Below are 14,779 nucleotides of genomic sequence, written 5' to 3'. Positions count from 1 at the left end.
CTGCATCTACCCCTTACCTTAAGCAAGTCACACTGTCTGAGTCTTCTGATCTTCTTTATAAGGAGGGAACTAATTTTTGTTTAGCCCCAACCTGTGCAGGGACTATGAGCACATGTCAAAGCACTTTACAAATGAATTATTAGCTCTCCTCTACAGACCCTGAGAGACCTGGATCCAACCTACAGAAATTTCAGAAAAACCTTCATGTTAGATACAAACCAGCTTAAAAGAGTGCTATGGTGTATCGACAAATGAAGAGATGCTCAACATCACCAGCCATCAGGGAAATGCAAATCAAACCACAGTGACACCAACTAGGCTGGTGATAATGAATTGATACATAACAAGTGCTGGTAAGAATGCGGAAAAATTAGAACCCTTATACACTCCCAGTAGGAATGTTAAGATGGTGAGCTGCTTTGGGAAGGTCTAGCAGTTTCTAAAAAAGTTAAGTTACAGTATGACCCAGCAATTCCACTCCTAGGTGTATACACCCAAGAGAAAACATGTCCACATAAAAACTTACATGCCAATGTTCTTAGCAGCTTTATTCTTAATAGCCTGAAAGTGGAAACAGCCCAAATGTCCAGCTGATGGAGGGACAAACAAAATGTGATATAACCACATAAGGGAATACTATTTGGGAATTAAAGAAATGAAGTCCTGGGGTGCCTGGGTGGCTCAGTCGATTGAACGTCCGACTCTTGATTTTGGTCATGATCTCACGGTTGTGGAATCGAGCCCCGCGTCTGGCTCTGCGTACTGACAATGCAAAGCCTGCTTGGAGTTCTCGCTCTCTCGAAATAAATAAATAAACTTAAAAAAAAAAGTACCACCATGGTTGAACCTTAAAACATTATGCTAAATGAAAGAAGCCAGATACAAAAGGCCACATCTTGTGTGATTCCAAAGAAATGTCCAGAATAGATGGATCTACAGACGGGAAGTAGTTGTCAGGGGCTGGGGCTGAGGGGACTGTCAAGAGAATGAGAAGTGAATGCTACTGGGCAGCAGGTTTCTTTTTAGGACAATGAAAATGTTCTGGAATAGACAGTGGTGGTAGTTGCACAACCTCGTGAATATACTAAATACCAATGAGTTGTACACTTTAAAATAGGAAATTTTAGGCTGAGTTACAACAAAAAGGAAGAAAATTGCATTGAGTAGGGCGGTGATTGGTTAAAATCTTTTGTAGACGTGTAAACTAAAATTTGCATTACTAAAATGGATCCATGTCCTTAGCTAAAAAGTTGGGAACCTTTCTTTGTGCTATCAGTGGATTATACGTATCAACTAACACATTAAAAAAAACCCTGAAACCGCTCTGAGGTAGATTCCACCATTATTTCCCTTACAGAAGAGGAAATGGCAGGACTTAGGTCAAGTACAACTTGATGGAGGTTACACAGAAGGCTACGGTAGAAACCTTGGTCTACCAGAGTCTGTACGACGTTCTGTCCACTACGAAGTGTCTGCATGGTTACAGCCCCAGCGGGCAAATACTCCTTGGTGGCAGCAATCTCGGTCTTTTCGTTTTCTTTACCTCAAACCCTAGTTGCACCTGCCTGGCAAGTGCAGAGACAAGTCAGTTAAATGCATTCATCCATTTGTCAAATATTTGTGCTTCTACTGTGTAGCAGGCACTGGGAACACGGTCACGAACAAGACCAGAGTTCCTAGGGACCAAAAACACGATTGTTTCAGGTACTAATAATTGCTATATATGAAGACAAAGAAGGGGAGTTCAGGAAGACTGTCTGAGGACAGCCAAGGAAGGAAATAAGCCACAAGGTCAGGAGCAGTGTCTCCCAGGATGAAGGAACAGTGGGTGTGAAGGTCCTGAAAGAGCAATCAACTTTGACGGGTCACCGGGAGAGCAAGGTAGCAGGTTCGGCGTGAGACTGAAGGATGGAGGAGGTTGCCAAAGCAGATTCAACCCGGTGTGTCAGGTCTGGGAGGCCACAGTAAAAAATGTGGATTTTCCTCAGGGGCAGGAAGCTATCAGAGGGTTTTGAGCAGTACTGTGATCTGACTTAGGACTTGGGAACGGGATGGCCTCTGTGCCTAAGTACTGGAGCGTAGACGACACTGCTCCTAACAGTACTCACTCCAACTCTGAGTAAATGAAGTCGACGTGGACCAAAAGAAGAAGATGGGGAGAAGACCAGAGGGCGGCATCAAAAATACTCTACTTTGGATACGTTCAGTATCTCTTTTAGACCCCCGAAGCGAGGTAACCAGTAGGTGGCTGGACAGGGTCTAGGTGAGGGGGAAGTTCAGACTCGAAAGTAACTGACTAACAGAGGACATTTAAAGTCAAGGGATGAGGAATTAAATGTAGGGAAATCCACCAAGGACTAAGACAAACTTCCATCACGTTATGTTTGAAAGAAGCCATTAGATATCAAAGGACCAACTAATGAGACAGGAGGGAAACTAGGGTTGAAACCAGTGGCATCTCCTAGCACCCAAGTGCAGTGTTTCAAAGGAGGCATGAGCGACTGAGCCAAATCCAGCCAAGGGCCAGTAAAGGATCAAGAACCGATCGTTCAGTTTGGCAGAATGGAGGCTACTGCTAACCCTACTGAGCAATCTCAAGTGGAGAATGAAGGCATACTGAATGAACGGGAAAAGTAAATAAATGGACCGACCGAATGAATGACTGGCTAGATAGGTCCAAGTACCCAGTGATGCTCACTGGTTAGCTCACACTGGAAGGGATTAAGTCATCAACGACCATTTTAGAAACTGCACATTCTGCGCTTTCCTTAAATAACAGAATTATAAAATCGAAAGGAAGTCACGTGAAAGATGCTTAGACTTAAGTTACAGCACACACATAAGATTCTGTTATCGATCATAGATTCTAGTTCACTACAGAAGCAGCTTCATTAACTGAGCTTCTGCCTTTTTACAAATTACTCTAAAAACCCACGGTAAAAACGGCCCCTTTATGACCATGTCCTTCAGGTAAAAACCATCCCACTGAGGTTTCCTGAAGTTAAGATGTGTAGGCATTTTTTTTTTTTTTCAACGTTTATTTATTTTTGAGACAGAGAGAGACAGAGCATGAACGGGGGAGGGGCAGAGAGAGAGGGAGACACAGAATCGGAAACAGGCTCCAGGCTCTGAGCCATCAGCCCAGAGCCCGACGCGGGGCTCGAACTCACGGACCGCGAGATCGTGACCTGGCTGAAGTCGGACGCTTAACCGACTGCGCCACCCAGGCGCCCCAAGATGTGTAGGCATTTTCTATGTGTAGGCATATACATAGATACTGCTCTGCTTGAGGTGCCGAGTCGACTCTGCCCTGTCCATTATATATTACCATACACTAGCCCTTCATAGCACGTACCACATCAATTAAAATAAAGACGGCAAAATAATTTCACCACCTTTTACTTTCCTTGCTCAATCTTTACTGTGTCAAAGGTGCCAAGAGGGTAAAAAATATAGGCTTAACTGTAACATTTTTTTACAAAAGGTGGGTTCCCACAGTATTGAGACGATTAAGTAAAAATGAGTGGCAAACGTTTTTAAATTTAGAAATTTATTCTGTTTAATCCACAAGCTTTATATAGCTTTAGTTTAAAAAAAAAAAAAAAAAAAAAAAAAAACAAAACAAAAACAGTGAAAACAAGACACTATTTCAAAGTCTGGGCCCTTCCAGCCTTCCAAATATGAGAGAGCTCTGAAAGTTGTATATACCAGTTGGAAGAACAAGACAAAATTATGAATGGAGCCGTGACATTTCATAAAACAAACTTTTATATAACTGAAGGATCCTTCCTGGGACTAGTTAATTGCCTTTACAAAAAAAACACAACAGAATAGAATGAAATTCCAGTGTTCCAAATCAACTTGTTACACATCCATATAAACCCACAGTGTCCTGGCAAACAACATGCTTTCATTTTCCGTCTCATCCTAGAGCTCGAATCTGGATTCATTTCAGCAGAGACTCCACAGGCAACAGGAAAGATTGTGGCATCAAAATGTTCATTTATACTTTTGTGGTAGTTCAACAGTGGTCTTATTTCTGGGCTAGCTTGCAAACCATACAAGGTTGGAAGCATCATAACTTAAATGGGTGCTAAGACTCAAATGAGAAAAAATAAAGGGGAAAAAAAAAAAAACGAGAAGAAAGGAAAACCTCTGGGAATAGCCAAGGCCTTTAAAGAAACCATAAGAATGCCAACAATATTGAAACCCCCTTTTTTAAAAAGGGGATTTTTTTTGGCTTAAAATATTTCACTCTAAATGAAATTTATGTCAGCTGTCAATGAAAGAATGTCACTAATACACTGTGGACACCTTTTGCAATGTAAATCCATGCCCTTTTTTTTTACATGGTGAACTTCAACCTAGCAATTATTACAACAAATGTTATAGTCTAAAGCTCAAACACATTTTAGCAATTTTGAAATTGAATTGCGTACAAACCAAATAAAATGTACATCGTAACACACATTCCCACCTAAGACTGTGGGGACACTTGAGCCTTCCGCATCGACCTCAGCGCCTTTTCACGCAGGTGCTTTTCTAAGTCATCGAGGTTGTCTTCGGGCTCGCTTTCGGTCTCCTAAAACCAGAGGAGTCACACTGGTGAGTCTTGAGAAACTGGCGAAAAGGTGTGGGGTGCAGGGCAGAGCCACATCGTGGCAGCAGCTGCACAACTCTATGAATACACTAAAAACCCCTGAATCATATAGTTTCTTTTTTTTTAAGTTTTATTTTTGGGGCGCCGGGGTGGGTCAGTCGGTTGAGCGTCCAACTTCTGCTCGGGTCACGGTCTCGTGGTGAGTTCAAGCCCCGCATCGGGTTTGCTGCTGTTGGCACGGAACCCACTTTGCATCCTCTCTTCCCCCTCCTCTGTCCCTCCCCTGCTCGCGCTCTCCCTCTCAAAACTAAACTAAAAAAATGTTAAAAGCGTTATTTTTAAGTAATCTCCACCCACAACGTGGGGTCAAACTCACGACCCTCAAGATCAAGAGTTGCATACTCTACCAACTAAGCCGACCAGGTGCTTCTGAATCACGCACTGTCAATGGGTAGATGGCATGTTAATTATACCTTAAAGTTATTTTTTAAATACACATTAAGCTTTTGGTAGCCATTCATACTCTTTTCCTTAGTCTTGGCAAATTCCTGTTCTTGGTAGATCATCAAGGAATAGACCAGAAGACAGCTAACAGCCGAGGAGTCAATTACTGTAAAAAATTACTTAGGACGCCTGGGTGGCTCAGTCAGTTAAGCATCTGATTTCGGCTCAGGTCGTGATCTCACGGTTCGTGAGCTTGAGCCCCGCTTCTCTCTCTGTCCCTCGCCCACTTGTGCCCTCTCTCAAAATCAAATATCTGGCCATCTGTATAAACGGCAACACAGCATCCATACACACCTTCTTAGGCTCGGGCTCCGCTTCTGGTTCCTCCTGTGCTGATGTGGTTGTGGGAGCAGCAATGGCTGCAGGGGTTACAGCAGCTGCAGCGGCTGCAGCCACGGCCTTTTCCTTCTTGTGTTTTTTGTGCTTCTTGTGCTTCTTATCCTTTTTGTGTTTCTTGTCCTTCTTTTTCTTCTTTTTCTTTCCACCTCCTTCTGGGTCTGAGTTCTAAAAATCCAGAAAAGTAACAAAAATAAAATCACCCTAAAATTTTGGCCAACTTAACATTTTATTCCTTCAAGATAATAACTAAATGGACAAATCCCAGGATTTCTTAAGGCCTCGGGGAGTGGAAAAGCCCAAGGCCAATTCCTACCAAGAAAACGATTTCTGGAGAGGAGAACCACAATGAAAGCAAAGATGCTCTTCGTGGATTTTAAGAGTCAGAATGGACCCCGAAGGAACGGATTCTATATGATTTTCCCCAGCTAACTTCACATTACACCAGGTCTCCAAGCCACAAGCTGCAAGTCAGGGCTCCAGGATCCAGGGGCCACCTCCAGATGTAAGGAAAAGCAGCACGTGCAAAGGAAAAGATGTCTCTGAACTCAACTGGGTCTGAGGTGAATTCTGGCTCCCGAACCTGTTAATCATCTGACCTCAGACAAATCCCCTTTTTCTGAGCCCCTTTTGTCAATCTAAAATTGGTTCAGCAATCCCTGATAAAGCTGTTAGAAGAATCAAATGGGTATATCTGTAAACCATCCACAATAAGAGCCCAAAAGGTAGCAGGATTTGAAGAAATACAGCTATTATTCTAAACATACGCTTGTACGAATGCCAGGTCTCTAGCCACCGTATGACTTCTCTTATCTCTAGGATGGAGGTAGCGTGCTTGTCAATGCATACGGTTGACCCCTGAACAATGTGGGGGATAAGAGGTAAATCCCCCACATAGTTTTGAAAATCTGCACGTAACATTGGACTCCCCGTGCCCAAACTTAACTACTAACAGCCTATGTAGACCAGACGCCTTATTGGTAAGTTAACACGTATTTTGTATGTTAAACATATACTGTGTTCTTACAATACAGTGAACTAGAGAAAAGTAAATGTTATTAAGAAAAGCGTAAGGAAGAGGAAACACATGCACAGTGCTGTTCTGTACTGATCAAAAAGACTCCACAGAGAAGTGGCCCTGCCCCACGTTGCTCAAGGGTCAGCTGTTTCCCACTTCAGCCAGTAATTCACAGGCTTTAAGACTCATTTTTTGTTAAAGAAGTAAATGTATTTCCTATTGAAGAAAAAAGAAGAGCACTACACGTAAAGAAAAATTAGGATTACTCGTTTCTCTTTCTAACATATAACCACTGTTAACATTAGAATTTTTTCCTTTATGACAAAGGAGCCATACTAACACACACGATCTAATTTTCAAAGTTTTACTGATTCTGTGATCTTAAGAGTCCCCAAATGTGTCGAACAGCAGAAATACAGTCCAATTTTAACCACCAAGATTACACAATTTAACAGTATTAGACATAATGTCAATTAGTGAGTGGCTAGAATATTAAGCATGGACTATGATGCAACCACCACCACTTAATCTGTGCTTCCTTGAAGTCCATCTGAACTAAAGAAAATGCTGCTGCTCTGAGCCACAAAAAACAAACAAAAAAAAAACTGTCTTTGCTTCCAAGTGACCACATAAAATTATAAAGATAAAACAGGGCAGACACATACCCTTGCCGGAGATGGGCTTGGTGTTGGGCTTTTAGCCTTTTTGACCGGTACCGCTGGTGACCAGTTGGTAGAGGGTGACTGAGACTGGACAGGAGACTGAGGTGCTGGGGGTTTTTTAACTGCCGGCTCAGGAGATCCTGAGACAGATCGGGAGGATGAAACCCTCCTTACAGACTGAGGGCTTGGTGAGGCAGCCCTAGAAATAGAGGGGAAGAACAAAACATTTAATATCCAAGAACAAAGGTCTTTCCCAAGAGAAAATAACCCACTTCCATTATATAACCAAGTCACACACTTTTAAGTATTTTAGAGTACTTAGTTTGCTAGCTGATTCTACTAACACGTATCATCTAAGTCTCCTGGAGAGTAGTTTAAGTCCCATAATCCTCTATCCATTGTTAATACTTCCCATATGAAATTAAGAATGCCCAATTCCTTGTAATCAAGACTGCTTTTATCAGTCATACATAGCCGTGCAAGAAATGTTCTATGCATTACTTCAGAGTTCAGTTTTGGAAACACACATCCCTCAATAAACCAGACAACCCCTAAGAACCAAGTAAAATCCTATGGCATTTAGTGTGTGCCAAAAGGAACTATCCTGAAAACAGAAAACGAATCTGCAAATAGTACCTTTAACCTGCCTCACAAGCCTGTATTCCCACCAGCTTATTTTCTGTAATTTCTCAGTAAAGGGAAGAAAGGCTTCCAAACATAAAAGGCTATGCAAATTAGTGTTCCCAACCAAAAAAGCATAAAATATTTTTACTTCTTTGTCTTTTTGGGTTCCGGAGTCCTGGAGACTCTCCTAATGGGCCTAGTACTTGGAGATGGGGACTGCCTTCTTTGGGGTGATGATGATGCTCCTCTTCGAACAGGTGGAGGACTTGAGGAGGTCTGAGGAGCTCGAGGCCGTGGTGAGGGCGAATGCCGTTTGTTTGGTTGTGGTGACCGGGGCTCCCGGGTAGATCGGCTCGGGGAAGACCCTTTCCTATGCTTTGATGATAACGAAGGCGAACGTCTCTTGGTGACCGGGGAGCTTCTTTGTTTGGGTGGTGGAGAATGGGAGACCCGGCGCTTTGGTGGTGGAGATGGCGATGCCCTACGTTTAGGAGGGGGAGGTGGAGAAGCCGTTCTTCTCTTTGGAGGCGGAGAAGGAGAGTATCTCCTCTGTATTGGAGGAGAGTATCTTCTTGGGGAAGGTGAGCGGCGCCGGGGGGGAGGAGAAGGAGTCCTAGGAAAAATACACCATTAAGTCGGAAGGTCCAGTAGAATAAGGCAACAGAATGCACAGAAAACTAACCAGCAGTTATGGTGCCACTGTAGTTAGCACCAGGCAGAAAGTGTTTCCAATTAAAAACTGGAATTAATTAAAAATTAATTAATTAATTAATTAAAAAATATTTAATTGGAAACACTATGCCTTTATCCTCATTTAAAGGAAAAGAAATCACTTAGTGGGTTTATCCTAGATGACTATAAAAGAGGACATTCTGCTTAATGGAGAAATCTGAAGTTTTTGGAATTAAAGTTTATTATGTCATTTAACGTAATCCATATGGAATCTGAATGTTTTTTTGAGAAGAGAATCTTGCATAAACTGAACATCCTTATCATCATGCAATAGCTAGCCAACTACATTAGCAGGACTCTACTATGGGCAACTTAGGATATCTGGACTTTATTTTATTTTTTTAGTGTTTACTTATTTTTGAGAGAGAGAGCGCGCGTGCAGGGGAGGGACAGAGGGCGGAGACACACAATCGGAAGCAGGCTCCGGGCTCTGAGCTGTCAGCACAGAGCCCAACGCGGGGCTTGAACTCACGAGCTGTGAGAACATGACCTGAGCCAAAGTCAGCCGCCCAACCGACTGAGCCACCTAGGAGCCCCAGGAAATCTGTACTTTAAAGAGCTCTTCTATGTGGTGCTCTCTTGAGCTGGCATTTAGACTTAGTATTAATAACAAGAGTTCACTTGCACAAGTTTTAATTTTTTTTTTTTTCAACGTTTATTTATTTTGGGGACAGAGAGAGACAGAGCATGAACAGGGGAGGGGCAGAGAGAGAGGGAGACACAGAATCGGAAACAGGCTCCAGGCTCTGAGCCATCAGCCCAGAGCCCGACGCGGGGCTCAAACTCACGGACCGCGAGATCGTGACCTGGCTGAAGTCGGACGCTTAACCGACTGTGCCACCCAGGCGCCCCTAACTTGCACAAGTTTTAAAAGATATCTCTACACCCACCCCACCCTGCCAAGGACAGACTTGCATTTTATGTCTCAAAAACCACTTTTCACTGTAAGTCTACCTACTAGAACAATGCTTCACTGAGGAAGTCCAAGCTGGACTTCCTCTTAATGCTTAATTTCCTACATAATCCTCACATGCCTCTTTAAAAATTAGACCTGAATAGAACATTCAGTTCCAACTGCCTAATTTGCTCCTGAAATGTTCAGACCTTGAGCTAAAAGTATCTTCAGCTTTACAATAGACCACTTTTTGTTCAACATGGTAATGGGCACCTCCATTTCCTCACCTGAAAAATGGGAACAATACCACCTACCAAGCAAGTTCACCTCAAGGACTAGAGATGAAGTATATAAAACACCTACAGCACTTTACCTGGCATATAATGGGCACTCATTGCTTGGTAACGCATTTGAGTAATATCATTACAAATCTTTTCCCCCCTTTATTTTGAAATCATTTCGATTTACGGAAGAGTTACAAAAATAATGGAGTTTTGCCACTGAACAGCTCACGTAACCACAAAAAATTATCCAAATTATGAAATTAATCCTAGCACTAACTTGGTATTAACTAAAATACAACTCCACAGTTTCCCACTAATGCCTCTTTTCTGTTCCAGGTTCTAAAAATCAGAATTCTACATTATATTTAGTTATCATGCGTCCTTAGTTTCTGCCAATACATAACTATTCCTGTCTTACGTGGCTGGTGTTTTTAAAGAGTACTAGTCGGTTACCTTGTAGAATATCCTTCAATTGGGTTTGTCTGATATAGCCTAATAAATTTGACAGGTTCTGTAGAATTGGTAAGGCTGCTACAGAGGTATCTGGGAATTATATAATACCACTATGTGTTACTGCTAACTTTGAATCCTTACTTAAGGAGGTATCTGACAGAATTCCGCACTGTAAACTTAGTATTTTTCCCTTTATAATCACTGAATAGAGTGACTTCACCTTTTAATTTAACATCTCTGTTGACATGTGATTCACACACCTTAAAATATAACCATTTTAGGGGCGCCTGGGTGGCTCAGTCAGGTAAGCATCTGACTTTAGCTCAGGTCATGATGTCACGGCTCATTTGAGCCCTGCATCAGGCTCTGTGCTGACAGCTCGGAGCCTGGAGCCTGCTTCCGATTCTGTGTCTCCCTCTCTCTGCCCCACCCCTGCTTGTAGTCTGTCTCTCTTTCTCAAAAATAAACATTAAAAAAAAAAAAAAAAAAAAAAAAAGTTAAGTTGTTCCAATCAGCTACAACTAGCAAATCCGATAAAATACCTTCGTCGAGGTGGCGGTGTGGGAGACCTGCGCCTTCGAGGAGGAGGGGCAGGAGAAGGAGAACGGCGCCTTCTGGTGGGTGGTGGGGAGGGGGTCCTCCTCCGTCTACCACTAAAAAAAAAAAAAAAAAAATTACAAGTTATTTGGAGTCAGCAGCATTTACAATTAAGTGATCCAGATGATACAGTTTTAATCATTGTTAACCAAAAGTGCAGTCAACTGTTCCTCTATCCCTCAGAGCAATGTTTTTCATACTAAACAGGATCATTAGCAAGGCTCTGTCTGAGAACCAGCATTTTAGAAAATCATAATTTTACTTGTTAACGGTAAATTTTGTTTTGTAAAATTTTTGTTTCAGTATATACATATGCAGAGTCTGGGTCATGATGTAGAAATTCTCAACATGACACAGGGTAAAAAAAAGTTTCAAAACACTGCCTAAAAGCATTGGAATGCACATCAGTTACCTAGGAGACTAATCTGAGTCTGTGCTCACCAGGCCCAGACTACGTACGGTCTAGCCAGTATCTAGGTGATCGTTTCCTTATCAGAAACAGAACAACTGCTTTAAAACCCAGAAAAGTTCAAGGTTCTAGCTCAGAAATTTTAAATTTGGGGACTTATGGCCCCAGATCTATACGTCACTGTTCCAAGTTCTCGATTTTTAAAAATGTATTTCCACTATTCAAGAGTTGGCTTACTATTAACTAAAAACACTATCTCAAAAACAAAGGGTTAAAAATTGAGCACTAAAGCTATCATTGGGAGCAGTGTGGTTGAAACACAATCTTAGGAACCTTAATTCTGAGCTGTTACACACTTAACAAACACAAATGCACACATGAAAAATAAAATTGTATCAACTGGACTAACTCAGAGCAATCTCCCCAGATTTATATTAAAATATACACCAAGCCAGTTTGCCATAATCACATAATGTAGTTTTCAACTTCTTGCCCAGCATAGGACTGAGGTTTCCTGTGAATCTGGAAATATTTTCTACAGTTTACTAGTCTTGATCTCCCTTTAAAACTAAAGAGTGCTCTGTTACTAACAGAACAGAAAAAATTCTGAAATTCATTTAAATTTTATTTTCACAATTTAATTCTCAATTTCAATTTGTTTATGCCTCGTGGGGACTAAGACTTCACTTGGAACAGATTTATGATAAACTACAAAAGGCAATCTATCTAGACAGAAAAGCTTTGGATGAAATGAAATGTAGATACTGAACTACTAATTATATGAAAATACAGTAAAGGAGAAACCACTTTACTAGCGGGGTTAACCTGAGAATTATAGGACCTGGGGAGACAAGATGACCACAGTACTGATTCAACAGGTAAGCAAGATTTCAAATAGGAGAAGACATTTGGGTTTTAACTTAAAAAGAAGAAAGAAAAGTTTACAGGTGCAAACTTAGAAAATGAAGTGATATAAAGAACTCCCAATGTTATCAGTAAATATAATAACCTAAGAGGCTATTACTGTTGATTATGTGACTTCTCTTTAAATCTAACCAGAAACTCTCATTAAAAAATTGGGACTCAGATTAGAATTTATTATGATACACTAATGGCCTGAGATATTTATTTTGTGCCTCATCTTCACTTGTAAAATGAAAGGCTCAGAGGAACCAAAAGGTCCCTTCCAGTGAAGACCTTCAATGTCCTGTTTCTATGTAGGAAAATAACCAAAAAGAACAAATAACACCATAACCAAACTAGCATAACTTAAGGAATGCCAGAAAATTCTAATAATCGCTTAAGACTGGAGTCTTGACACCACACAGCTCTATGATCCAAAGGCTACAGAGTTCTACCTGAGCTGGTAAGGCACACATTTTAAGAGTTAAAACAAAAAGCTGATTTCTTTGAGATCAATCTATTTCAATTTTTCCATATATGCTAAAAAAAAAAAAGAAAAAAAAATGACATAAATGCCAGGTTTAATATATTTCCAAGATTTGGTCAAGCTTGTTCACTGTATTATTCGAAATTCTGAATCCTTAATAGATTTCATCCGTTTAATCTAACAACAGAAAGCTAAGCATTTTCTAGTGTTACTCTGAATGATGCCAAGCTAAGCTTTCAACTGCGTGCAGAAATTGAGTAGGAAAGTGTGCCCTCAAATTGCGTGAGAACTGGTTTCAGTAAGTCTCAATATGTGATGTCACTAACCCTCAAGTATGCAGGAAGACAGGTTTTATCAGAAGGGGCCAGCCTGCTCTCAGAACAACCTCACTTCACTAGCCATGCTGGTAATGAAGACAAGAAATAGAGATGTGATGCCAACCTCTTAATACTATGATCAATGTACCTCATTATCCTTTAAGTTGAGGAGTGTTCGATCCCAGAGACACACGTGTTTCAAACATGGAAAATGTTACTCTGTCAAAATTTAAACTTAACATAGGAAACAATAAAAAAAAAAAAACCAGGCTGTATGTCCCCTCTTAAAAATACAGTAACTACTGAGATGCCTGGCTGGCTCAGTCAGTGGAGCGTGTGACTCTTGGTCAAGGGGTTGTGATCAAGCCCCGTGTTGAGTGTAGAGATTACTTAAAAAAATAAAATCTTAAAAACAAACAGAATAAATACTGAAGCATGATTCCAAAGAATTCTTCCTCCATCTTTAAATCCTGGACACCTGATAGCCAATTTCTAACATCACTAAAACTCGAGGCCTTTTTAAAGAGGAAAACCAAAACACCCTGGAGCAGGATAATGAACATCAGTGTTGCGGAGAAATTGCTTTCCAATATAGAAAGTAGTTCCCGAACAGGTGGAAAAAAGAAATCTTACCACTAACCTGATTTTGTAAAGCAACTTTTTAGTTGCTGTACTAGACTTTTCACAGAAGTCAGGGGTAATTATGGCTGGAAACAGAATACCTTAGCATCTAAGTTTATCTTTCTCTTAAAGGTTTTTTATTTTTTATTGTCAAGTATTCTGCAGCACAAATACACTACTTTGTTCCATCGCAAACATTGCTGACTAGTTCCAAAGAATCTTTCCAAGAGAACTCTTACTAATTGAGACTACCTAAAACAAAACAGTTTCAAAAAGTGAGCCATAAAGAAGACAATGTGATCATTTCAGGAAAGATACTCGGAAATTCAGCAGCAGCTAAGACCCCCCCCTTCCCCCCAAGCAGAAGACCAGTGAAGACAGTATAATGGTATAATGCCAACAGCACAGGTCGAAGATCTGGCTTTGTCACTTTACTTACTACCCTAACAAACTCATTTTACCACTTCTGGGCCGGTTTTCTTTTTCTCACTTAATGGGATAAGCTACAATTAGAGATTTCTATTTCTATTTATTAAGCTCTAAAATGTTACGTTTTACAATCCCACAGATACCTGATCAAAAAGGTTCAATAAAAATATGCAACCTACTTTCCTACTGTGGGAAACACTCAACAGAGCCAGAGCCTCACTTTCATCTTTAGTCTTTCTAGTCTTTCCCAAATTTTTCTTGTCTACCCTAAAGTCATCACAAAGTCCCTCCCCACTAAATCTAAGGAGCAATTATTATTATCCTATCTCTTGGAAAATATCCAAGTACTGTAATTGCACAAAAATCTAAGCTCAAATGGTACTCTAAAATGAACACTGTGTAAGTCTATCATTAATTTGACATGTAAAGAAATATACTTTTAATAAACTTAAACATCTGAGGAACTTCTCCACAACCATACCCACTGTATACCTAGGAATGGCATCAGGTTACCTAAACAGCAAATTAAGTCACTAAAACTTTGACATGTAACCCTAATTTACAAAGTAGCGTCTAACCAACCTTTTAGTCATTGGCGATTGCCATCGCTTTCCCATTTGCATCCTGAGAGCAGTGGAGAAAAACAAAGGTCAAGAATTCCATTCACCAAATTATTTACTTCAATGGAGTTAAGTATCACTAATGAAGATTCATTTTTTTTTTTTTTTTACATGTTCAAAGATATTCAGAAGTTAATGCTATGATTTAACTGATCTAGTCATGCAGACATATGACATGGTGGTACAAAACTTAACATCTCATTACTAGTAGTAACCACCAAATAAAGCAAAGAAAAATTCCAAAACCTCCCAAATCTGACCACCTCCTTCTAGGAGCCCTTGAAATGA

The 14,779-nt window shown here is 40.7% G+C and overlaps 1 protein-coding gene across 12 annotated transcripts in view; it reads right to left on the bottom strand.

Moving 5' to 3' along the window:
* Positions 1–3,750: 3,750 nt before the first annotated feature.
* Positions 3,751–14,779, bottom strand: part of SRRM1 (serine and arginine repetitive matrix 1) — a 32,238-nt gene continuing 21,209 nt past the window's right edge. For 7 of the 12 annotated variants that reach the window (XM_045482210.1, XM_045482214.1, XM_045482211.1 and 4 more), the window contains 6 exons: positions 14,454–14,495; positions 10,651–10,761; positions 7,893–8,357; positions 7,124–7,319; positions 5,399–5,608; positions 3,751–4,582 (listed from right to left, as the gene is read on the bottom strand). In XM_045482210.1, the coding sequence (XP_045338166.1) occupies positions 4,478–4,582; positions 5,399–5,608; positions 7,124–7,319; positions 7,893–8,357; positions 10,651–10,761; positions 14,454–14,495 (1,129 nt within the window). In that variant the 3' untranslated portion in view covers positions 3,751–4,477. The remainder of the gene's footprint in view (positions 4,583–5,398; positions 5,609–7,123; positions 7,320–7,892; positions 8,358–10,650; positions 10,762–14,453; positions 14,496–14,779) is intronic. The other 5 variants (XM_045482216.1, XM_045482221.1, XM_045482217.1 and 2 more) reach the window with 1 other exon arrangement.

This window comes from Leopardus geoffroyi, chromosome C1, assembly GCF_018350155.1.
Source record: "Leopardus geoffroyi isolate Oge1 chromosome C1, O.geoffroyi_Oge1_pat1.0, whole genome shotgun sequence".
NCBI classification, from domain to species: domain Eukaryota; kingdom Metazoa; phylum Chordata; class Mammalia; order Carnivora; family Felidae; genus Leopardus; species Leopardus geoffroyi.
This window is presented reverse-complemented; position numbering and strand designations above follow the sequence as displayed.